Source organism: Nipponia nippon, unplaced genomic scaffold (assembly GCF_047370975.1).
Source record: "Nipponia nippon isolate SJK-2023a ecotype South Korea unplaced genomic scaffold, ASM4737097v1 scaffold_17, whole genome shotgun sequence".
Taxonomy (NCBI): Eukaryota; Metazoa; Chordata; class Aves; order Pelecaniformes; family Threskiornithidae; genus Nipponia; species Nipponia nippon.
In genome coordinates this window covers 3,923,345-3,946,979 of record NW_028262333.1, presented here as the reverse complement: position 1 = coordinate 3,946,979, position 23,635 = coordinate 3,923,345, and the positions used below count along the sequence as shown (strand labels likewise).

At 46.9% G+C, this 23,635-nt stretch overlaps 2 protein-coding genes across 2 annotated transcripts in view; both read right to left on the bottom strand.

Moving 5' to 3' along the window:
* The window catches only part of ADAM19 (ADAM metallopeptidase domain 19), a 34,518-nt gene extending 25,159 nt beyond the window's left edge, over positions 1-9,359 (bottom strand). The window contains exons 1-2 of the mRNA XM_087754041.1: positions 8,979-9,359; positions 6,264-6,334 (exon numbers count right to left, since the gene is read on the bottom strand). Of these exons, the coding sequence (XP_087610167.1) occupies positions 6,264-6,334; positions 8,979-9,356 (449 nt within the window). The 5' untranslated portion in view covers positions 9,357-9,359. The remainder of the gene's footprint in view (positions 1-6,263; positions 6,335-8,978) is intronic.
* Positions 9,360-16,180: 6,821 nt separating this feature from the next.
* Positions 16,181-23,572, bottom strand: SOX30 (SRY-box transcription factor 30). The gene is made up of 5 exons (XM_087754174.1): positions 22,876-23,572; positions 21,424-21,663; positions 20,479-20,658; positions 18,067-18,556; positions 16,181-16,550 (listed from the first exon to the last, which is right to left on the bottom strand). Exons 1-5 carry the CDS (start codon positions 23,570-23,572, stop codon positions 16,181-16,183), a joined length of 1,977 nt encoding a protein of 658 aa, XP_087610300.1.
* Between the last annotated feature and the right edge of the window lie 63 nt (positions 23,573-23,635).

Below are 23,635 nucleotides of genomic sequence, written 5' to 3'. Positions count from 1 at the left end.
GCTGTTTTCAGATGGGGGCACTCTCCTTCGCTAAACCTTGATCACAGCTGCAGCCGTGCGGGGCTGTTTGAGGCCAGGGTAAGCTACACAAGAGCATTCAAGATGTTCTAGAGAAGCCCTCACACCTTTCCAACGGCGACCAGCTTTCGGCAAGATCAGTTATTCCCCAAGATCCAGCTCAGCATCCAGCTCAGGGCGGAATAGCCTGCTCTTGGCAGGATTTGTTCTCCAGAAAGCCTTAGGAGCCGGGTTAAATACAAGTGAGGAAGCCAAGCAAAGGAAGAGTGGCTCAGTGCCATAATGTACAGATGGCTTGAGACTGTTTCTGCTGATGACCGACATGGAGTGATCTTGGTCCCGCTCCAGCCTGTCAATGATATCATTGTTTGAAACAAAACCCTCCTCCCCGTGCCTCCGTGCTGCTCCCTGGAAGGGCCCTGCCGTGCAGAGCTGACATTACAGGGCAGCGTGGCTCTGTTTTGCCACATAGAGACGTCGTGCCAAGGAGGTCACATACTTTGCTCATGAGCCGATGGTATTCAATGGGAGAGGGAGGCTGAGGGCGTGGGGCAAACCCCAGCTTTCTCGGTGGGCAGCTGCCCCTGTGGCACTTGGGGACAGTGCAAGAGCGTGACCTCCAGCTCATCTGGCTACCAGAGGAGCAGAGAAGCAGCTGGGGGGAGAGGGGCTGCACGGCACACCCAAACGCTCCCAAAAACAGCAGAAGGAAAGCTGGGGCCTTTCTTGCATGACCATATTCATCTGAGGGAGTGCACATTTCCCAGCTGCTCTGGAGAACCTCACCCCTATTTTCCTGATAAATGGGAGCAGTTTTCTCTCGCCTATGAAACATCACTTGTTAGCACAAATGTCAGAGGGGCTGAGAGCCCTCCATCCCAGGGGACCACTGTGAACGTGCTCAGCTCCACCAGCCAGAGATCACCTGTGGGCACTGGGCCCCGGCGGCATACTGGTGCTCCTGCTAATTGGAGCAAGAAGGATTTTTTTATAATTTGGTCCCATGAGCAACTTTGTTTGGGTTCATTTTACAGAGGGGCTAGTCTGCATGAACAGCTGCCAATTTAAAAACACCCGTGAGTATCTAGGAGACAGACATTTTCTATTTCCTCCCAAAAAAAAAAAAAGCTAAATGATCCACGAAGCTCTCGTGAGAAACATTGACTCTTAATTTTTCAGTCGTGGGACCAAGAAACGTGAAGCCTGCAATCTCTTACATCTCTTCCCCGTCCCTTTCCTCAAATCACAATAAATCTGTCCAGTCAGGCTGCCAGCATCTGGGGATGGAGGGAATTGACTCTCCCAAGAAAGTTTAGATGTCAGATTTCCATCTACAATTTGTGGTCCCACTCCATTGCCTCTCAACAGGATCCAAGTAGAGTAAGAAGGGGAATTTGACCCCTTACCTCCCCGTCACTTAAATGTTCCCTAAAGTCAGAATTTATTATCAAAACCTGAGGTGACCTCATCTTGAACACCACCAACACATGACCCATGACAACATGAGCAGGCAGGCCTGCTTTCCGTATCCACCACTAGCGGGAAATTGGAGATTTCACCTCTCTGGAATCCTCCAACCAAAACCTGGCACTTCATAAATTCAATGAAATCCAAAATTTTTTTTCTTGGCGAGTTTCATCCAGACAAAGCTTGGAGCTCTTAAGCTCCCTCGTTCAAGAGCCTTTGCTGATGTATCTGAGAACATGTTTATTGTGTGAACAGCAGCAGTTTGGAAGGAAAAAGCAGCTTCCCAGCTATTGAGGTTGAACTAAACTAGCTGTTTGTAACGCCTGGGAAAATACCACAGGCTAAAGACTCTCCACCCCCTTTTGCCATCCACATCACCTGTGACATTCGCTGTGTAAATCATGTTACAGGACCCAAGCAAAACCTGTCACACAGCCCCTTGGCTTACCAATGGGAACCATAAAAGTTGCCTGGAGAGGAAAAAGGAAATAAAATAAATGGGAAACTGGCTGATAATGAGTCAGGGAGCAAAAGATTTAAAGGGCTCCATTTCCTCATCTCTTCCTCCCTGCCCCACACAGAGAAATCACTGAATATCCCAAGGGAATCAGGAGGCTGAACAGCAGCTATGGCTTTCCAAGTCCCAACCCTCTTTTTCCGATGATTCCAAGAGACAGTACAGCAGGATAAACTCAGTTTCCCTCCTTTACGTAACCCTTACCCCCTCCCCATGCAGGAAGCCCATTAGACACTGATGATGTGTAGCCCATCAGTGGAATAATCTCATGTATCCTTCCTGCTCGGAGGTGGGCAGCAACCTCCCCTCTTCCTCACTCAGTCAGTAGAAGAGGCCCTCGAAATGAGCAAAAGCAGGAAACAGTAAAATACAAGTGACATCCACATCTCTTATCGCACCCCTGAGAGCATCGAGCGGGGCTGGAGTGCTCATCGCCTACCCAGGTGGGGCCAGAAGAGACTGGAAATGATACTGCTCGCTATCAGATCCAGTTGCCTAAAAATAACTGTCTGGATTGCTCCTGAGGTCAGACCAGATGAGCTTTGGACTTTCTTTGCTGTGTCCTCAGCCGGGTGCTGCACATCTCCACTGGGGCTCTGCCACCAAGTGCCCCATGGCTGCTAAAACGGGCAGCTGTGCCCCACGCTGCCCACGGGAGTCACCCACAGGCAGGGACATCCCCTGGAGAAGCCTCCACTACCCTTTGCAGCTGAGAGGGCCTTTCCCAAGTCTGCTCTCCCCATGAGAGACACAGAGAAAGAGAAGAGGGAGGAAAGACTTGATACTTTTCCTGCACTCAGGTGAGAAGACAAACTCCATGCAGGTTTCTGCTGTGCAAATATGAGCTCTCCTCTTCACTAGAAAGAAAAGGCTCACACCAGGCAGTGCTGCCACACGCATTCAGAGCATCTCAGCATCCCCTCCCTGCTTGGCTCAAAAGCTGCTTTTTATTAACAAATGCAAATGCCTTTAAAAAGTCACTTTTCTATCCAAGGTTTGCAACTCAGATTCTTCCGTTCCTAAGCCCCAGCCAAATTTAAAGCTGCTTTATAGGCATCTCTCCATATATTTGTTGTTTGTGCAGCTTTGAGCTTTCCAATCCTGCAGCTGCAGGACATGGTTTTGAGTCATTTAAAACAAGCCCGAGTCATTTGGGGGATATATTTTTGTCATTATTCAGAAATGTTAAATAGTGTTGTGAACTCTGCCTGGAACTACAGTGTGGTTCCGCCTTCTTATCAAATGCCTGAACAGGAAATAATGCAATATTATGTTAACTGCTAATGCAATAATTGTATTCGTAGATATATGAAGCCCAAACTCCGATGTGTGCTGACCTTATTACAAAATAGAGAGTGGTACACAGTTCTGAAGAAAGATATGCAATAATTTCTGTGTTTTACCTCTGTGGATGAATACAAGGTCCTTTTCACGCGGAATGTGAAATCACCGGCTGGGCGTGAACATTTCTTCCACATACTGAAAACAGCACATTTCTTTCAAAGCTAGTGCATCCCTACTAAAGCTGTACAGATTATGACTTTCCCCCCCCTTTGATGCAAGTTCATATTCTCATCAGCTTTGTCTCTCCATAAGGAGAGCGGTGAATGTGTAACAAGGCTGCCTAATCCAAATTTCACTAGCTTGGCATATCTCCTTTCTAGGTTTGGGAACCATTGGGTAAATCAGATCCCAACCAGACCCTGCTGATGCCAATCACTTCACGCTTTCTTTGAGTGACAGGAGGCTGGGACATGGTTATGAGAGGACAACAGGAGCCGGGTGGGTGCGTTCGCACCCCTGTGCTGCGCCTGGGGACAGGGGGAGCAGAGCACCAACCTCGGCAGCAAAGCTGCTTTCCAGAGGCTCCTCTGAACTGGATCAATTAAATGACCCAGAACTCTGGGGCTCATTTTCATTTAAAAAGCCAAAAATACCTTCCTAAAAGCTGCAGTTCTGTTATACCTACTTTCACATGAACTTGAAACCAGGAGCAGCCAGGTTTCAGACAGCTTTGAAGGGATGCTTCCCACTTGGGGGATTTCAACTTCTCTCCTGCTGGCTGGGTGCCCAACAAACCCTTCAGAGAAGTCTGCAACTACTCAGTACCCCAAAGCTCAGCTAGAACCTCAGGCTCCCCTGGAAGCTAAGCAATAGCAGTGGTGAGCTCCTGGGTGCTGGGGAGCAGGAACCCGAGGAGCCGGGCTGGACTCTACCTCCCTGCATGCTTTGACAAGGAGAAGCAGTTTTCATTGACTTAGAAGTGCTCTACAGGCTCCCAGGGACTTCATGTTTTCATTCGCTTTGTCATTTCTCTTTTGAGTGTCTCTAAACTACTTCTGCGCCTTCACAAGTCTCTGAAAAGTGGTGGCTCTCCAGATCCTTTCATCTAATCAGTGTCAGACTTGCATTTTGGGATCATGCCATCACCTTTCTCAAAAAAGGGCTTGAAGCCTGTCAAGACTCCCACGTGAAGCACTGCTATCTATCAATCACTTGCATTTTCCACAGAAAATAAAAATAAAAAACTCCAAACCCCTTGCTGTGTGTCATCAGCCCTAGCAAGGCGATTCATCCCACAGTGAAGCGTGTGTGCGCGCTTAAGCCTGTGTGTATAGATCTCACCGAATGAAAATGCATTTCAGGAAATAAACACAATAGAAACCTCCTATTATTGTAATTCTGTTTACTAACACCAGCAATGAGTTTGTCTGCACTGGAAATAGCACAGCACCGCTCCCGCAAGGCACCTGGAGGTTACCTCATCATGCTCGGAGCACAGACGGATTAATTCAGCAAGGATCCTTGCTCTTGCCAGCTTCTCCTGTGCCCAAAATAAATTCATCTTTGCATAGCGATTGCAGAATATGCAAGACCTGACAGTCCTTCCAGCAGGAAGGGGAGCCCCAGCAGCATTAGCAGTTACGTTGCTTCCAGGTTCAGTTCAGAGACCGGCATTGCTGACCACCGCCGTCAGCAACACCTATTTTTCCTGCGTTAGACAGGACTGAGAGAGCAGTCCTTATGGTGCCTGGTCTCTTCTACCACTTCTTTATTTTCCCAGCTGAGAGACGCCAAAACACACAGAATTTATAGCTGTTTCTGTTTAGTTCTACACAGGTGCATGACTGCCTGGGAAACCTGTCCAGCTTTTGCAGCACTTAAAACTCCCAGTAGCTTATGTGGCCTATTACAGAAAACACCTCATAGGATGTGCTCGCCTTTCATCAGCCATCAGATTTCAGTCTTTACTGCAGACAGTGCCAAGAAAAATCTGGTTTTCCTCCAAAATGCCTTGAATATCATTTAGGTTTATGCACTGCCATCAGAACTAATAAGATCTTCTGACACTTCACTCTTTCAGGAGGAAAGCTGAGCCCCCAAGCTCTGTGGGTGGGATGTCCATACAATACATTTAAAATATAATCAGGGTCATTATTCCAAGGTTATTACTCCTACTGATTCCAGCAGACAAACATTTGGTTGCATTTCCATAGATAAATCTTCAGAGCCATTTAAAAATAAATAAAATGCCAACAGTGCAAGTGGGCTGCTTAGCAAAGACAAGCTGCTTAGCAAAGACAAGCTTCTGGCAGCTAAATTTCCAGCTGCTGTTCCACCAAAACTAATGCACTCACAGGGCAGAGAGCCTCTGCAGCAGCCTCCAGACCCGAATCCTTCCACCTGCCTTAATCTCCTGCCGCTTCAGCTGAATTCAATACACATCACGCCCTACAATATCACACAGCATTGCTGTATCATGCCTGAGAGGAGGTTGCATTTCAGTTAACACAAAAGCATTTTTTCAGTCTGCTTTAGCCTGAAGGGCACTAATGGAATTGAAACTGTCAGATCGTTTCTGCTAGGAAGCGGAGCAGGACCTCTTCAGATCACAGCAAATGAAATCCTCATTAGAGTCACACTGACTCTAGAGCATCGAGTCATTTGGTAAATAGTGCACTTCGTATCAGCAACATTTTCTAGTTAATGTAGTAAGAATCACGATGCAAAAATAAGTTTACACACTGAGGGCCAGGTCACTGCTTTTTGCTGACAGAGCTCTTTTACAGTCAGCACTGCTTGGCTGATTAACATCAGTGGGGACTCAGACCTGGAATAACCTTGAAATCCAGAAAAGGATTTCCTCATCCTGTCTCTATCAAAACGCTGTTGAAGTCAGTGGAGGCTTTCCTGTTGACTTCACTGCAATCCTTATTCACTATTTTAGTGAGGCCGCAATGCAGGGCACAAGCAGACTTACCCATTTTTCTCCAGTTCCAAGACGAGCTCCTGGCCTTCTGCCTTTACCTTAACTTCAGCTCTGAATGGATGCTGCGTGCAAAAGAGACGGTGCGTGTTACTCGTACATCATCATAATGATGAACACATCCAGAAACATAAATTGTTCCCCTGGAAATTGCAGCTGACCTTAAAACACCTCTTGCCTTCCTCCTACCTTCAGGCCTGGAGTGCCGGGGAAGGGAAGGGATGGGTCAGGGTGGCTCCCAGCTCCAGGCACGCTACTGCATCCCCACGGCACAGCCATGCAGCGCTGGGAAGCAGTACGGGCATGCTGGTGGGATGCTGTATCTGAGCTAGCGACCCTGCTGTCTCAGGAGGAAGAATGGGCTCAGACCAGGCAACAAGGCCTGGTGCTGGAACACATGGAGGTGCAGCTGGGTGGGAGGGGTGCGCTGCACCCCCTTCTCCTGTACGTTACGCTCAGGACCACATCACAGAACATCCCAACTTGCCCCAGGGGTTTACAAGTCAAATATAGGAGCTAGTTAACCAAAGCTTCCTTTGCTGTCACAGCAGAAAAAGACACATTTAGGAGCCTATTTCAGGACAGGAGGAATCACGCCTCTTCCAGAGATTTTCACATAGTTCCTTTACTTGCAGAAAATGCTAATAAAAGGCATGCAACAGGGTGCCTTAGATGTCTTTAGGCCCTAGCTGTTGCTCAGACAGTATTTCACAGCTGCTCTTGTATTAGTCCCAGGCTGCCAAGGGACTGGAAACCATGACAGCAACCTGCTAGTGTGTTCAAGCACACGGGCACAGCCCTGGTTTGCAACCTGCCTACAGCTCCGAATGAGGCCACAGGACAGCCGGCTCCCCAAGGCCTACTGCTGTTAACAGAAAGGACCCCAGCTTCTTAGTGCAATGGCAAATGCATACACTAAAACCAACATTAAAAAAAAAAAATCATTCAAGAGACTGAAAGTATAGAATATGCTTTCTAGAGGACCAACTAGAAGGGCCTCTGGAGGTCTCCAGTTCTCCCTCCCTCAAAGCAGGACCACTCGCTAAGGTCAGCTGGGGATTTCTGAGTCTGAGTGCTTTCTCCTAACGGAAATGGATGAATAAACTCTCCAGAAGAGAAATAGCCCATTTCATAAGAAGAGACTTCTCTATTCAGCTGAAAGAAAAAAAAAAAATCATAAAAACTGGTGAGATTATTAACTCATAGTATTTCCTAATTCAGTGTTGGAGGGGATTTTGCAGAACAGATCAGCTGAAAGCAAAACAAAGCAAGGCTGACTGAAGAGGGTTTTCTGATGAAAGATCTGTCAGCCCAGAGATACGCCCGCTTGCCACTTCAATTCCAAGCTCAGTTACAAACTTCTCCTTTCATCAGCTCCCTGCTCGTATTCCGGGTTTTGTTCATCTTCCCTTCAGTTTCCAGGACATTGCACCAGGCCCACACAGATGATGCAAAACAAGTTAATACATTTAGTGTATACAACAAGGGCTAATTCCAAGGGGCTGAGTTTAGTTTACTGAATCACAGGTGCTCAGTACATCTCAGGGTAGGTCTGCTGTTTTGCTAACTAACATGTAAGCAATGGAGGTTGCCTTGCCCTTAACAGGGGGGTCTGAGGGTCTCCATCATCATAAAAGCCTCTTCACAAAGGTTGTGCAAACATCATTATTACTAATAACACTCTCCCTTCTCCTTCGGTAATCCCACTACTTCAGAGGCCATCAATTGCTGGGTAACTGAAATACCCCAGCTGTATGTAAGCTTTGCTCACGCTGGTTTTAGAGCCAACAGGAACTTGTCTGAAACAAACCGAGTACGACCCCTGAGACCCAGCAACTTTGTATGAGGGGAAATGCTGTCCAGATGTATTTCCATCCCTATCAATAACAGGGAGAACCAAAACATCCAGGCAGCACTGCGAGGACATTTTAAAGAGAATTAAGATCATGACAGAGTCATTATAGCTTTTTTTTTTTAAATATGATACAATAAAAAGCTTCCCTTTTGCTGGTTCACAACGTAAATAACACCGTCTGGATTTCCTTCTTTCATTTGATTATGCAACTGATGACTTCTTGATTGTGGCAATTGCAAACAGCGCGAAGCTGAACCCCGGTTTGTGGCTGATGCGTTCGGTCTGGCACCCCAGCAGCTCCCAGGGTGGCTGCAGACTCTGCCACACCACCGCATCCATCCACACAAGAGATCTGCACCGATACAGGTGGTGTCTAATGCACAGCTAGAGACACCTGAGCTGCTGGTTGGCTTTTCTTAGCTAAGCACCCTCACAGCTGGGATTCATCTTCTCCTAAAGCAGATGCCTCTATTCAGCTGCTCCCTAAACGCCACTGATTGCATTGCCTCACTCCCCTCTTACAGACACATAGATCGGGTAGACTTGATCCAGGCTTTAAGGCATGACAGAGGGCAAACGATTGCCCAGGGTAAATGCAAGTCACCAGGAGCAGCCTCAGGCTCGGTGCCCGGGATGTGCCAGCCAGCTCGCCCAGCCTTCCCTGGGATCTGGCGGAGCTGCTGCAGCTCCCGGTGCCGCAGATGGGCTTTCTGGCTCATCCCTGCGGCTTGGCACAGAGCTCATCTTAAAACAAAACGCGCATCGCGAGGTCCTGTGCTAATCGCGACATCGTTCCTCCCCCTGGAAACAAGAAACGGTTTGAAAATAGAAACGCAGCGCCGGGCGCGCCCTACCTTCTCGCTGCTGGGGCTCCCCAGCGCTGCCCAGCGCGGCTCCACCACCTCGGGCTGCCGCTCGGCGCCGGCCCCTCCGGCCCGGGGGACGGGAGCGGAGCCGCTGGGCGCCCCGGCCCCCCCCGCGCCCCCGGCAGGCGCAGGCGACGGGGCCGGGCCGGGAGCGGAGAGCCCTGCGCTGGCTGTAGAAGCAGGAGGATCCCCCCACCCAACCACCCACCCGTCCTCCCTCCCCGGGGGCTCATGCAGCCAGAGGGGCTTGGGCAGGGCGGGGGGCGGCCGGCGCAGCCCCCCCGGGCCGGGCAGCCCGCACTCCCGCGGCGGCGGCCGCAGCAGCAGGGAGAGGGCGATGCCGCAGAGCAGCCCCCGGCCCCGCATGGCTCCGGGCGGGCGGGAGGCAGCGCTGCTCCGCCGCCGCCGCCCCGCCGTATAAAACCTCCCGGGCCCGGCTTTCTCCTCCCACCACCGGCCCGAAATCCGTCCCTGCAGCCCCTTGCCTGGGGGCGTGGGGGTGTCTCCTCCTCCTCCTCCTCTTCTTCCTCCCCCCGGGTGCGGGAGCGGCTCGGTGGTGCGGGGCTGGGCTGGGCTGTCCCCCGGCACCCCGGGGCAGGGGGAAGCCTGAACTCCTCTCTGGGGCTCCCCCTGCAAAACCTTGTCTGTCCGTCCGTCCGTCCCTCCAGCTCTTTTGCCAGCACAGAAATCCATTTTGCCTCAAAAGCTAGCAAAGAGGGGAGACCTGGTGGAGGGAAGCAGCCAAATCAGTCAAGAGGCTCCTCTAGGAGCAGTGCTATGGCTTTAGTTGTTTATTTATTTATTATATCTAATTCTATCAAACCCTTCATGGCTGAACCCATGTTTCCAGAGGCATCCTAAATCCCTCTGCTCCTGGGAAATGCATTGCCCCTCGATGGCTGAAGGGATATAGGCTAAGGGATATAGGCTGAGAGTCATTGTGCCCATACAAAAGGGCAGAAGCGAAAGGATGTTTGCTGCCTCTCTCCCCTTACGGCGGATGGAGCAGCTGGGACTGGGGAAGGGCTTGGAAGCATTCACAGCTCATATTCCCTATGCTGCCCTTCAGGAATATCCACTCGGTCCCATGAGGCTCCCAAAGGAGCATCCCTGTCTTCTCCTGCATCCTTCAGGGCTATGGGTTGGGGTCCATGCATCGTCTCTGTGCTAGTCCTCTGCCCTCCAGGGGAACGAGCACCCCGAGGGCAGCCAGGTGCCTTGCGGCTGGGTTAGCCAGCGCGGCTCGGGGTCCACCAGGAGAGGAGAGCACAAGTTAGGGGGGCCGTGCCGAGGTTACCAGCGGCAAGCACCTGAGCTCCATGGTGCTGTAGGTGCTCCTTGCACATGCTGAGCCCGTGAAAAGCAACCGCCTTCCCTTATGTCAGTGTATGCCTGCTGCGACTCCCGGCCAGCCCCGCTGCAGCCACGCTAGCAAGGCTGCGAGGCTGGACTGACGTGCATTTTTACGGGGCTGGCTCAGAGTGGCAAGGAAAGGCATTACCTCTTAGTCATACTCTTCAGACAGCCATCGATCCACATAATCCACACAACCCTTTCCATTCATCTCTATACTTGAAGTGCCCGTGTAGGTGAACCACCAGGAAACCAACTTAAGAAATGGGGAGAATTTGCACCTGGCTACATGTCAGAGTTTATCAGTAAATCAGGCCGATAGGAAATTAATACTCCATTTAGAATAAAGGTTTGCTAGATAATAGTAATGATTTTGTCTCTTGTCCAGAGGTTTATTTCTGCTATTGAAACCGCTGAGCTCCCTTTTACTGAAGGTCTTCGCTGACTCCTGCCACCGTGCCCAAAGGAAATGTGACCATTTCCATTTGCAGATGCCATTTTGGTTTATGACTCTCCTGTAAGTCCCCTCTCTCCCCCAGCACTTCACATGCTGGACCTTTGTGATCTTGTGAAGGTCAGTTTGTTCCTGATATTACTCTGGCAGAATAAAGCCAGGACACCTTGGGGACACCTAGAGGGAATCATCAGGGTGAGCAGGCTATAAGTGACATTTTAGCTGACCCACAGACAGGTCACAAATTTTCAGCACACAACTAAATCACGCTGTTTCCCAGAGTGAAAATCCAGGGACCAGATTTCAGCTCTTTTCTAATCATGGGGAGTATCTTGAAAGGAAACCTTGAATTTTTTGTGAGCTCTCCCATATATTTATAGCTGCCTGTAATATAGAAGAAAACAATGGCACTACTGTTGATGCTTTTCTTATAAGTAAGTAAAAATGCAAGCCAAATTTAGACACAAATTTAGCTATTCTGCTTTCATCCCTGCATAAAATTTCTGTCTACTCAAAGGAAAAAAGAAATACTTTGATGACGAACATGTATATTTGCACTGAAAGATTGTCACAAATCTCCCCAGTACAACAAATCTTCCCAGGGACTGCTCCATATATTTCTCTAAAAGAAGATCAGCTCAAAAAAAGCGTAAAATCGAATAAAAGGAGACTTATTTTAAGATTGTTAAAATACTTAGGCCAACAACTATCTGCTCGTGATTGTTGTCAGCATTCAAGTATCATAAAAATAAAATACATGCAATATTTGCATTTGTTATATAGTGATATTTTTATCTTTGGATCTTGGTAATATGAGAATTGAGATCTTAATTTATAATTGCCAGAAACTCCCTCTATAAAAATATAGCCACAGACTGTGCAGTTGTTATATATAGTGTAATCTATCTATCTATCTATCTGATATATCACTGACATTACTGAGACATTGTTGCATGGAAAGATTCAGGATATTCTAGCCTTATTAACAGTGCCCAGACGCTGTAACGCTACCTGCCTCTGGCACAGGATGAGTCAGAGCCTGCCTGTGCCCATCTCTTCAAAAAGCTCTTACCCAAGCCAATGGGACATTTGCCTGATTCACGGAGCAAGGCCAGGCTTTCGGTTATCTACAAATTACACAGACTCAGACTCATTTCCTCCAGGATCCCAACTGCCTGATTAAAAGTATCAGCTGGGAATTTGGAAGTTTGTGCTCTGTTCCCTTATCTCTTGCATCCCCTGTGCTCAAGGGACGGACGTACCTCTTAGCAGCAGCCTCCATGCAGCACCCAGAGCAAGGGGCGCTGCACGTGGTCCTTCCGAAAGCTTGAAAATTAGGTATTTCACTTTCCCCAGGGCAAAGCTGATGAGAATGCTTTCGCAGTGGGGTTTCTGCACTTACTCGACAGCTTGCAAGATGGTTTAACACTATTGTTGTTAGCTGGAAAGCAAAAGATGATGATTCTCCCATTATCTTCATAGTAAATTAGGAGTTAGCCACCTAGAAGGAAATAGATAGACCTACAGAGGAGAATGCCTGTTAGAGAAACAGCCTACACGGAGAATGACTTGGACATGTATCAGACTAAAAGCTCAGTAATATTTCATTGGAACTCGCTCTTCAGAAATGGGAAAGGTTGTTGAACAAACTGCTCTGAAAAGACTCCTGCTGACACTGGAGAAAACGTTACCAAGAATCAAAGGCTCAGAAGGAGAAGGTAGAAGACTTTTTGTCCTACCTAACCTTTGCATTTCAGACGCTCGCACTGATGAAAGAAATCACCACTCCGGTGAATGTGAAATCTTCCATTTTTCAGAACATTTTTCTCTTTCAGATCACTTGAAATGATCAAAGGAGGAAAGCTGTGAATCCATGAAGGGAACTGGCAATTTAACACCCAGCTTCATTATTCTGAGTCTTAACAGTTGAGAACAGCTTCGGCTGACCCAGCATCTTCTGTTTAGCTTTGGTTTTCCACCACCCATGTAGGACAGAGGGAATACTTGGCCGAGCCCTGGAGCAGCTGTCCTGCCAAAGAGGGAGAAGTGCTGTAAGCTGATCAGGTACCAGGCGAGGGCTGGTCCCCATGGGCTGTCACTGAAATAATATCAAAGCACTCCCTACGCTTTTTTTAAAGGCTGGGTCACTGCTGCTACTTCTGCTTCATTCCCACAGGCAAGTGAACTTAGTGGTAGAAGGTTGTATATGCAGACACATTGCAGCTTTGTAACTGTATTTGTACATGTAAAGCACTCTAGTCCTCTCCACGCTGCCTGCAAACTTCTCCGACACAATAGTCATTCGGCTGAAGCAGTTTATTCTCGAAAGAGAAGGGGAACAGGTATAACGGCACAAGGGCTTTTAATAACATCTAATCCATAAAACTGTCCAGTAACTTTGGAGAAGAAACTCATCTCTGCAAATGGATAGCTGTGGCTATCCAGCAGTGACGCAGTGGGAAGCACTACTAAATGTCTTTAGACTTTTACAGCGGCAGGAGGAAAAGAAACTTTTTTTGGAAAATTTGTTTTCCAAGCTGAGCAGCATGCAAGGTGATTTTTAGTTTAGATTAAGGTAAACAGCAGAGAAAGAAGGGAAGAAAGTCTTATGAGAGAGTAGGATATGTCCGTCATGTCTCCAGCACCCTCTGCCCTGCCATGAAGCAGGCCTGCAGGAGGGCAGCCGCTCGCCACAGGGCTGGGGCTGTGACCTGTGGCCCTGTGGCTGTGGCCCTGCCTGTGACCCACGGCACACGTTGCAAGAGGAGAAATAGCAGCACAGGTGCTTGGCACTTCAGGAATCTGCATTTAGGAGATGAGTTCGAAGGTGGGCTGAAAATGACCTAGAAATGGGAGCTAAAAAGCCCTTCTATCACAAGAGAATTCCCCCATGCGGGGCTGCCAGAGCATGCTAAGGAATGACTCAGAGGAAGCTAGGTTTGGGTGGGTTGTTCGTATAATTTTCACTTCTGTTGTAGACAAGACACGATAGTCTTCAAGAGAGCTCAGCTGAGGGCTGGGTCTGATGCCATGGACCTGCAGACACAGATCCTGCACGACTGATTCAGGACTTAAGCTCTCGCTGGAAGGGAGGGAGGGATCAGCCCTACATTTTGCTTCACATTCATATATCCAGGATGTGTTAACCCTCAGTCTTCTCTTCTTCTGGCCTTTGTGGTATTAAACAGGGTGGGTTTCCACTGAGGGTGTAATACTGCTTTCCTAACTGAACAGCAAAGGTCCCATTAGCAGCCAGATGCTGCACAGCAAATGCCAAATCCCTGAACCCGCAGAAGCTCGCTCTGAGCTCTCGGCACCGGCTTCACAACAAGCACAGGGTACAACCGAGCAGCTCTGAGGCACCTCCCCTCAAACACTGCTGGACGCCCCCATATAGGAGGAATTAAATTGTATTATCCATGGCAAGCAACCGTTCTAGGTTCTGGTGCACTGCAATATGTCTCATCTCCTACGCCATAATGTATAAAAAGCAAAATGGGAGAAAAGTTAGATCTGGAGAATAATCCCACAAACAGCTGTTTTATACCCCGAAACATACTTCTGTAGGAATTAGTACATTTGCCCACATGCATTCCTGCAGGCCAGATCAGCTTTCAGTGAGAAGATAATTTAGAAACGAACAGGCATTTTCTACTATTTATAAGACTTTCCTCTTAATGATTCATCTGCATTGCAGATGCAGTGGGAGCAGGGGGCTGTTTACAACACAGTTGCAATGTGTAGGGTAGACAGGATTTACTCGTGCTTTTGTGTTCTTTAACTACAAAATGCAGTAGTTCTCAAATCTTGGACTTGGAAAATGGAGGTATGAGCCCTCAGAAGCAGAAAAGTATAAAAATGTTGATATAAAACCGAAAACTTAAAATGCAAAGAACCCAGAGGATTATCTGCTCTACCTGGACTTAGGACTAACTTTTGAGGCATATGGAAATTTCATTTGTACCTGCCTTTATCAATAATGCAGTCTCAATGGATATCGGGGGCCTAAGCCTCAGGTCCGACGGGATGCTCAGGGTCCAACAGATCCAGTGTGACAGCCCATAAAATACAGGATGTCCTGTATGAGGTGGTCAACTGAGCTTCCTCTGAACCATTCCTTAGCATCCTCTGGCAGCCCAGCATGGATGGACTTCTCCAGCCATGGCTTTCAGCTCTTCCCATACTTCTGTGGTAGCTGGATTTACATAATTATAAATACAAATATACACACACATATATACACCAGTAGTAGTAGCCCAAACTGTCTGAAAATTCTAGGCATGTGCAGCTTAGCTGCCCAGTAAGTCTGTGAATTACATGAATTATGATTTGCCTGTCCCCACTCGGTTCAATGTCCATGGCTTAAAATGAAGCACTAGGGATACGTTCTTCAGGTGAGTTTATTCAAATACAACAACAGCAAAATAACAGGATTCCCAGAAGAAAATGACCCTCTATTCCACAAACCAGGGGAGGAAAAAAGAAAGTTAGTAACATAAATTAAAAATTTTGGCCAAAAAATTTTGAATTTCATTACTCTCCGAGTTCAGCACAGCTACTCTCTCTATAAACAGCCTTTGCTATTCTTCAGAGAATTTGGTATTCTCTGGAGAATTCTTTACAGTACTAACTACACTCAGGGATCAACTCACAGCTCACCAGTGTAAGTCACAGGGCCAGATCCCATCCATTTTCCTCTCTCTGGGTGCTACCATGCCTCACCATACTTCTGGACAATCCCATTTTTATTAATGGAACTGGTTGCAGACCAAGGTATTACTGAAGCTGATGTAAATTTTTAGTGCGTTATATAGCAGTTGTACCACAAATACAGACTACAGTTGAAAATTAACCAAATTAAGCTTAAAACACTCATCAAAGGATAAATATAACGCACTGCAGAATCATTCTTGACTTCACTCTCCAGGCCTTGTAGTATTTTACTGCAGCAAGAATTACATTACGGTCATAAACCAGAATTATTTCACCTGTTAAAACTCCTAAAGTAATACCTACAAAATTATGGCAAATACCATCAAAATGCCTATTTTGGCATTAAAAGGATGTGCTTAAACACACCTCTGCTCAGGAAAGCACATTATCACATGTGTAGAGCTGAATTCCTGCGTGAGTGCTTTCCTGAGCCAGAGCCCAAACAACGCCCTGATGAAGCAGATGAAACTCCAGAGGCTTTTGACCTCCCCAGATCTGTATGTGATCTCCCAAAATACAAACAGACCCTCAGACTCTTCAAAATTACCTGCACAGCCCCCTCAAGCTACATGGATTTTCCACTGAACACACTGACTGAAAAGACAGTGTCGAGGAAAACATTTATTTCTCATTCTATAATATTCCTCTGGAGTATAATTTGTGTTAAAAATTACAATTCTCGCAACAACTTTACTTCTTCCTCATCGCTGTCAGTTACATTGATTAGGTGGATGCTGGAGGGAGTAGATGAGGTGGCTGACAAAACCTCCTCCAGTGCTCTGACGTCCAGCTGCGGCAGAGGGCTTAAATACCGCTCCTCGTTGCAGCTGTTGTGACAGGACGTTACTTCAAGGCTCTCACAGCTGCGGTGGTTCTCACGTATGCTTGCTTCTGGGTATTCCTTGAAAGGATAGGCTCCGTCCAGAGCTGAAAACATCACCTCCTGTCTTTGGTACCTGTCTTCGTAAAAGCCAAGGCATTCAGGCGCTGAGCTGGAGAAATTCCCACAGCCAAATGGAGGTCGGCTGAATGGGCATGTGCTGCAACGAAAGAGATTGAAAGTTGGCTGTCAGAAATGCAGATTGACAGACTTCCATTCAGCTAAGAAAAAGAGAATGACACCGATGTTCTACGCTAGTCAGCTTATCCCGTTGAAATATTCAAAACACACATACTCTAGACCCATGCCTAATTTAATTTTTATTCTGATGCAGAACGACACAGGTATTGCAATTTACACAGTGTTACAGAAATTCACCACATCATTGTTAAGAAAACAAAGTATGTGAAGAAGTAACAGAGCTCCACAGTGCAGACACTATAAAGACATTGATACAATGTCTACTGAGGTTTCAAGGAGACTATTCCTCTTTCCAATCTAACATCTAAATTTTTAGCGCATAAATCTGCATACATACTGAGTGCTACTCAGAAATTATGATTCTTGTATGCAAGAAATGAGTTTATAGGAATGTGAACTCATGAGTCGTTATATTAGAAAGATCCTGGCATTAGCGAAGCTGGCAGCCTTCAGAAGTCCATGAACGTGTGAACTCAGAACAGTCCGTTATGGTACAAGAACACTCCTCTCCCTCAGAGGCCCCACAAAACTGTCGAATTTCAGAGACCAAGGGCTAAGCAAAGTTCATCTTTAGCAATTTTGGGAGTATGTGCTCTGTGTTTCTTTAAAGGACTTCAAAATTAGAACTATCTTATATTGCACTTATCGACTCATTAAGTTCTTCTGAGTTTGATGGGTCATCATCAGCCCTAATCTATGACCAGGTAGTCTTATTGCCGTAGGAACACATCGGTTGTTGCTATTAGTAGGAATGAGCAGTATATAAACGGGCAGAATTTAAGTCTAATAGTCATAATGATTTGTTATGTTTGATATTGCACAGTCATGAAAGAAAAATGATGCCTTACAAAGAATAAGCCACCAGACTTCTTGCGTTTGAGCAGCACACCTGCTGCTGGGAGGGCGCTGGTGCTTTCTGTGCATGCTTAGCTTAGGAAATACCCACGGGATATTACATGTGTTAGCTTGTAAATTCTTTAATTAGCTGTTCTCTGATTGACTGCCCAGAGACTGCAAAGGAAAAACTAGGAATTACTACTTAAATAAGAATTCTGAAGACATTTCCCACCAGGCTGGATTTCAGAAATATTGGTAGTTATGACAGCTGCAATCATAGTACCCGGGAGACATCTCACACGCCTACTTTAATTCTATCCGATCATTTTCAAAATATATTTACACTATCTCTACCTAACGGTTTTCTGTAGAAATCAACTGCACTTAGATGCATAAAGCAGAGAGAAGGTAATTCTGTTTACAGTGGGCTTGGGAGTGCCAATTACTGCGATAGTACTACGGAGCCTTCAATAACTGGGCATATATTACGAGCAGCCTCAGGCCAGCAGGTCCCACCACACGGGAGCTATGGGAAGGTAAGAGCACCTTTCCTTCTGAATGCTCCTTTCTGTAAATCAAAAGACTCTCTGCCTTTTAGCATTTGTTCTTACTGGTATTGAAATGAAGGGTTTCATTACCTTGAGGGGAAATAGTGAGGTCCAGGTACAAAGTAAGGGTGGTGAAATGAAAACCGAGGAGGTACTCCAAAGAGACTGGCTGGCTGACCAACGGGAGGAGACTCATAGAGATGTGAGTGAAGAAAAGGGGTAGCCTGGGGAAGAGGTACACCTCTAGGAAAAATAGAAACCCCTGGGTATTCCTTTGGGGGCTCACTATTAGAGACAGAAAATCTGCCATTAGTGGTGGGTATGTTACTTGGGTTTCTGCTGAAGCTCTCAATGAAAACTGGTGTAGGTCTCTTCAGAGAGCAACTGAGCCCGGATGATACATCAAGAGCTTCTGTCTGAGCAGGTTCAGCAAAGGGCTGTGGTGAAATTACAGGGCGCAGGGGCAAGGTTGGAGCTGGAACAGCCGCTGATGCAGTGCTTGCACTAGTAGTCTGGAAAAGAGTGATTGGACCAGCATGTTGAATGGAAGAAGGTGGCAGACGGATGGCAGGAGCCTCACCTTTAGGAAACAGAAGAGTTATTTATCAGACATGAATAGAAGAAGAGATTTCATAAACAGCAGCGTAGCAAACCACAGCCAGAGCCAGAACCATTTCCCCAAAAACACTTGCTAGCATTACTTCCCTGCAACTCACAGTCATACACCACTTGGCCAACATGTGTTCTGACAGATGGGTTTGGAGCCCACACGTTCAAGCTCCCTTCTACAGAAACCCAAGGGTGAAAGAAGAAGGAACTGGCTAGTGAGTGTGGAGGCTGTGAGCCTGGTGAGGGCTGTGTCTTGTCCTGATATGGCCACAGAATGGGGTTGGAGCATGCATTTAGCGCCTGAAGCACAGGCGACCTCCCAAATCTACTAGATGAGTTGGAGTGAGCCAAATTCTTGACAAATCTGCGTGGTGCCAAAGCAGCAGTGAGGAGCAGAAGCAACAGTTAAAATACCCTACTCTCCGATATGTTTTCTTATTTGTTTCACCAATGAAGGTACCCACTAGCCAATTTCACTTTGAAATCTTTTGCAGAACACACGCGTGAATGTACACTGTCATGCCAACAGGCCTGCCTTTACACAGAAAGATTTCAAAACACATTGCCTAAGTATTTTCAAACCCCACTACCTCGTCTAAGAGTCTACATTCCGAGTCAACAGGACTTAAATGCATCTAGATTTTCACAGTTTGTATTTAAGAATCATTTCAACCACAAGAGGATAGTAAACTCCGGAATGAAACATAGTAGCATCTGAGGACAACATAACATTATAAAATATACTAGGGTAAGAAAACAAAGAATACTTCATTCGGTCAAATTTACAGAAGGATTTGAGAAAGGATCACATCGCTAACTCAGAACTTCACCAGAACAAAGCTGAGTGTTCTCTTCTACATCTCCGAATATTACCACGCAGCATAAACAGGCAGTTCATTTTCTTGTCTCATCACAAGGAGAGCAGCCCTTGTCAGTACACTTCAAGGGAAAAATGCCATTGCCTGGATCTAAGCTATTTGTTGTTGAAAGAGCCAGAGCTCTTTCACTACAAAATATGCGGGTCAGCTATTATACTTGACTGCGGGCTCCCATACTACACCCTATTTCACTGCCCATATTGACTCCTTATAAAAACTAACTTCCAGGTTAGGTGCAACTTTTTAATGCATTCCTTCTGTAACTATATTTTTGTTTGTATAAAAGCTGAGCTACTTACGCTCAAACTGTGGGCATCTGCAAGTTCATAACGACTATACATAGAACTATTCCAAGTGCACATAGATACCTAAGTACCTGTTCATGGAAAACGTGCAAATGAAAAATTTCTTTTTCAGATTAAGTGACTGCGTTAATATTGCAGCACACACCTTACTAACACCCTACTAACTTCTTTTTTGATGACCTTGTTGACAATTCTGTCTGCTGTCTCTTGGAGGCAGTCCAAGTTGCTGAGCCTTTGCTCTAGAGCAATGGTGCCCTCACTGCCAGGGAACACTAACATCGGGGTGGAGGTGCCACGGACTCAGCTCACGAGCATTTTCAGGCTTAGTAGGGCAGGGTTGAGCACTAGTGCGTTAGAGCTGGTGAGGTAAGGTATATGTGAGGTGGAGACAGAACAAGAAACAGCCATAGCTTAATAGGAAGCAAGTGAAGATCCAAAAAGACGAAGAGGTAGCAGGCGGTAACGAGGAGCTACAAAGACAATAGCAGGGATCTGTGGGCAATGAAGAAGCCAGAAGAATTTAAGAGGCTGAGGAAACAGTAGGTAGAGACTAGGAGGCAGAGGTGCGGTGCAGAGGAGGACTGATAGAAACAGTGGTGTCAAGAAAGACTGAGAAATTGTTTTAACTATATCTACACTACCATATGTATAACTCTTACTACAATAGGTAAATTCTGAATTTTTCAAATCATTCACTACTGAAAACTCACAGACTGGACGTCCAATACTGTTCTTAACATTGGGGATGACAACAGAGTAAGCAGGTGACTGGAAGGGACAAAAGCCAGCTGGATTTGTAGCGATGATACTCTGAGAAGTGCCGGAAAATACAGCAGAGACAGGCAGTGGAAAACGCTTCCTTTTGCCTGGTCGTGGTTGATAAACCCAACCTGTCAGAGATGACAAAAGATGCAGACAGACGATTTTGGGGATGGTCTCATTCTTTACGGAAAGCTATGATATCTGTAATTCTGAAGTGTCTAAAAAAATGAGTCCAAAACTTGCTCCTCTAGTCAATGGCAATACTCCATTTGTTTCAGTGAGCTGGCAAATGGGGCGTTTTATCAGAGGTGGAAATAAAATGGGAATGTTTGGGCATTGTTGTCACGTTACTAAATAGTAACTGTGAGACAAAGAAATACAGAACAGTGGGGAGTGACGTGGCACAGCTGAGGGAAGCACATTAAGGAGAACATGCCAGAATACAGTGCCGTTTGTGCTTCCTGTGGCATTGCCCTTTCCTGCTTTTAAGGAATGGATGCATGTGGCACCACAGGCCACCTGAACAGCTCTTTCTGTTATATGTATAATATATATATTATATATATATATTCTGTTATATATATAATAATGCAGCAGGCCATGCTCACAATAAACTCACTAGCTGGCCATTAGACTACTAAAGCATTCAGACGAGCTGCTGTAGCTGCGGTGGTCTAAGACCATAAGAAACATTAGAGGCTATGAAGGGTGAAACATAATTTTGGATGTTTAAAAAATTCATATGCTTTCAGGCACTAGAAAGCTGACAGAAGGACTGCGTGCTTGAAATTTTTGTAATTTTTTTCTGACTGTATTACTTGCTTTAATGAAAGAGGTCCGTTTATCAAAAAATCTTGCAGTTCTACAGCATTCAGGTAAATAAATACGTTTACCAGGAAATTCCTCTCGGTGCCTTTGTTTTATTTTCTGAGCTTCATCATAATAGGGCTGCTTCTGCTCTTCAGTCAGTTTGCTCCACTCCAATCCAAGCTGAACACTGATTTCTGCATTATTGGCAGCTGGGTTAGCTTTTGCTAGGGCGGGCCGATGGATCCTGGCCCACACCATAAATGCGTTCATCGGACGCTTTACATGGCCACTTTTGTCCTTGCTAAATGGAGTATCTGGCATACCTACGCAACAAAACGAGGAAAGACGATCATCTTCCAGGCAATATATGCAATACAGGTTACATTCAAAAGTATATCCAGAGGATATTTGGCAACAGTCAAAAGAATCACTCGAGCTTTGGAACACATGAAACGACGCACATTTGGAGAGCAGTTCCTAGAAAAACAACTAAGGCTAAGGGAGTATCCTCCCCTAACCTTCACCGAGCCACTGCATAAGGAATCATTTACCTGGCTTTTGTTACATACTATTAAAAAAAAACCAAAAAACAAAACACATATGGGACTGCTAACACACTGGTTTGGATTTCATTTGGCTAGATTGTTTTCTTATGAATTTATAAACTAAACATTGTATAGCATAGACCATATTACTGCCAATTTGTCGTCACCACCAGAACTGAGTATCCAAAGGCCTAGCGATGCAGGGACCTGATCTAACGACGGTATGGCGGTTTAGTCCCACACCCGTGCAGTCCCTGGCTTCTCAGCTGAGGTTGTTGCTGTTCTGGGTTTCTGGTTGGGTTTTTTTTTTTCCTCACTCTTTTCTCAGATTTTGCTGGAGGAACATGTGTTACCAAATGACTGTTACATGACACCCAGCTTTGGCTCTTTGTAAACACAGACTGCATTTAAATTGAGCCGGTGACATGATAAGAACCCCCAGAGCCCTCACAACTGATCCCCGAGCTAGCAATTTCCTCCCTGAAAAAGGCTAAGAAATGAACTCTTTCACATTATCAATAAAGGGCAAAAGCCTTCTAGTCTTTAAGACCCCACGTCAAGTCATTAATTTTGAAAGCCTAGATATCTCTCAAAAAAAGTAAGCTTCTAATTTAGATGTTTCAAAATGTTCCTCATTTAAGATGTCCAGATTTTCTGAGAGGTGTATGAATGCTTCACAGCTTTAAAAATCAAGCTGATTCCTGACCTTAAACTTGCAATCACAACTCAATGCAATTCCGAACACTGTTGTAAGGGGTTTAAGGTAGTCAGGGAGGAAGTGGACAAAACTGCATTGATTTTAACAAACCACTGGAGAACTCTCTGCTCCCGTATTTTTACGTCTGACGCTGAAGAAGAGAGTTGTACAACCTCCCGTCCATCCAGAGGGATGGTTCGCTAACACGACCTTTCCAGGGGTGTCCTCCTATCTGATAACCTGTCAGCTGCGTGCCACTTACTGAACCCTTCCAAGCTCTCTTAACATAATACCTGAGTCGGAGGGCAGTACTGTGAGGGGAACATTTTTGGTTTCAATCTTTACTGAAGGCTCCAGTAAAGACTGCATTTTAAGCGGCACTTGTTTCGCCGGCACTTTAGCCACATGGATCAGCTCTGACGGCAGAGGGCCTTGGATCTGTAAGCGGGTCCCAGGAGGTAAGGGGTGAAACACAACTGGGATCTTCAGATCTTCAGGGAGGATCCCCAACCCCTCGCACCGCTGCGCCTTGCGGTCATCGGTGCTGGCATGAGCAGGCCCACACAGGGGGCCAGCCGGGGCATCGCCCTTTTCCATCTTCACCCTGCAGGCCTCAACGGCCGGGTCAGGCGGCTCCGCTTTGACAGCGCCTCCTCTCCAGGGCTCCTTCCCATTCCCCCTCTTCTCCAGCACCTTCACCTCGCTCTGGCTTTCCCCGCTGCCCTTGTCATAGTCCCTTTCTCTCTTGATGGCGCCGCGGGCCTCCTCTTTACCCCCCCACAGAGCTGGGGAGCCCCTGAACTCGTCGCCGCGGCAGGCCGGGGGATCTCTCCCCTCCGGCTCGGGCTCCTCCACTTTGATGTGCAGCACCCTGAGGGGGACCTTGGCCTCCCCCTGCCGAGGGGCCGCCGGGAGGCGGCAGCGGGGGCCCGGGGGCGGCTCCGGGGGAGCCCCGGGGCGGAGCGGCCGCTCCCTCGCCCCCCGCTCCATCCCCCCGCCGCCGCCGCCGTTGCCGTTCGCCGCCCGCGACCGTTGCGCCAACGTCCGCCGCGC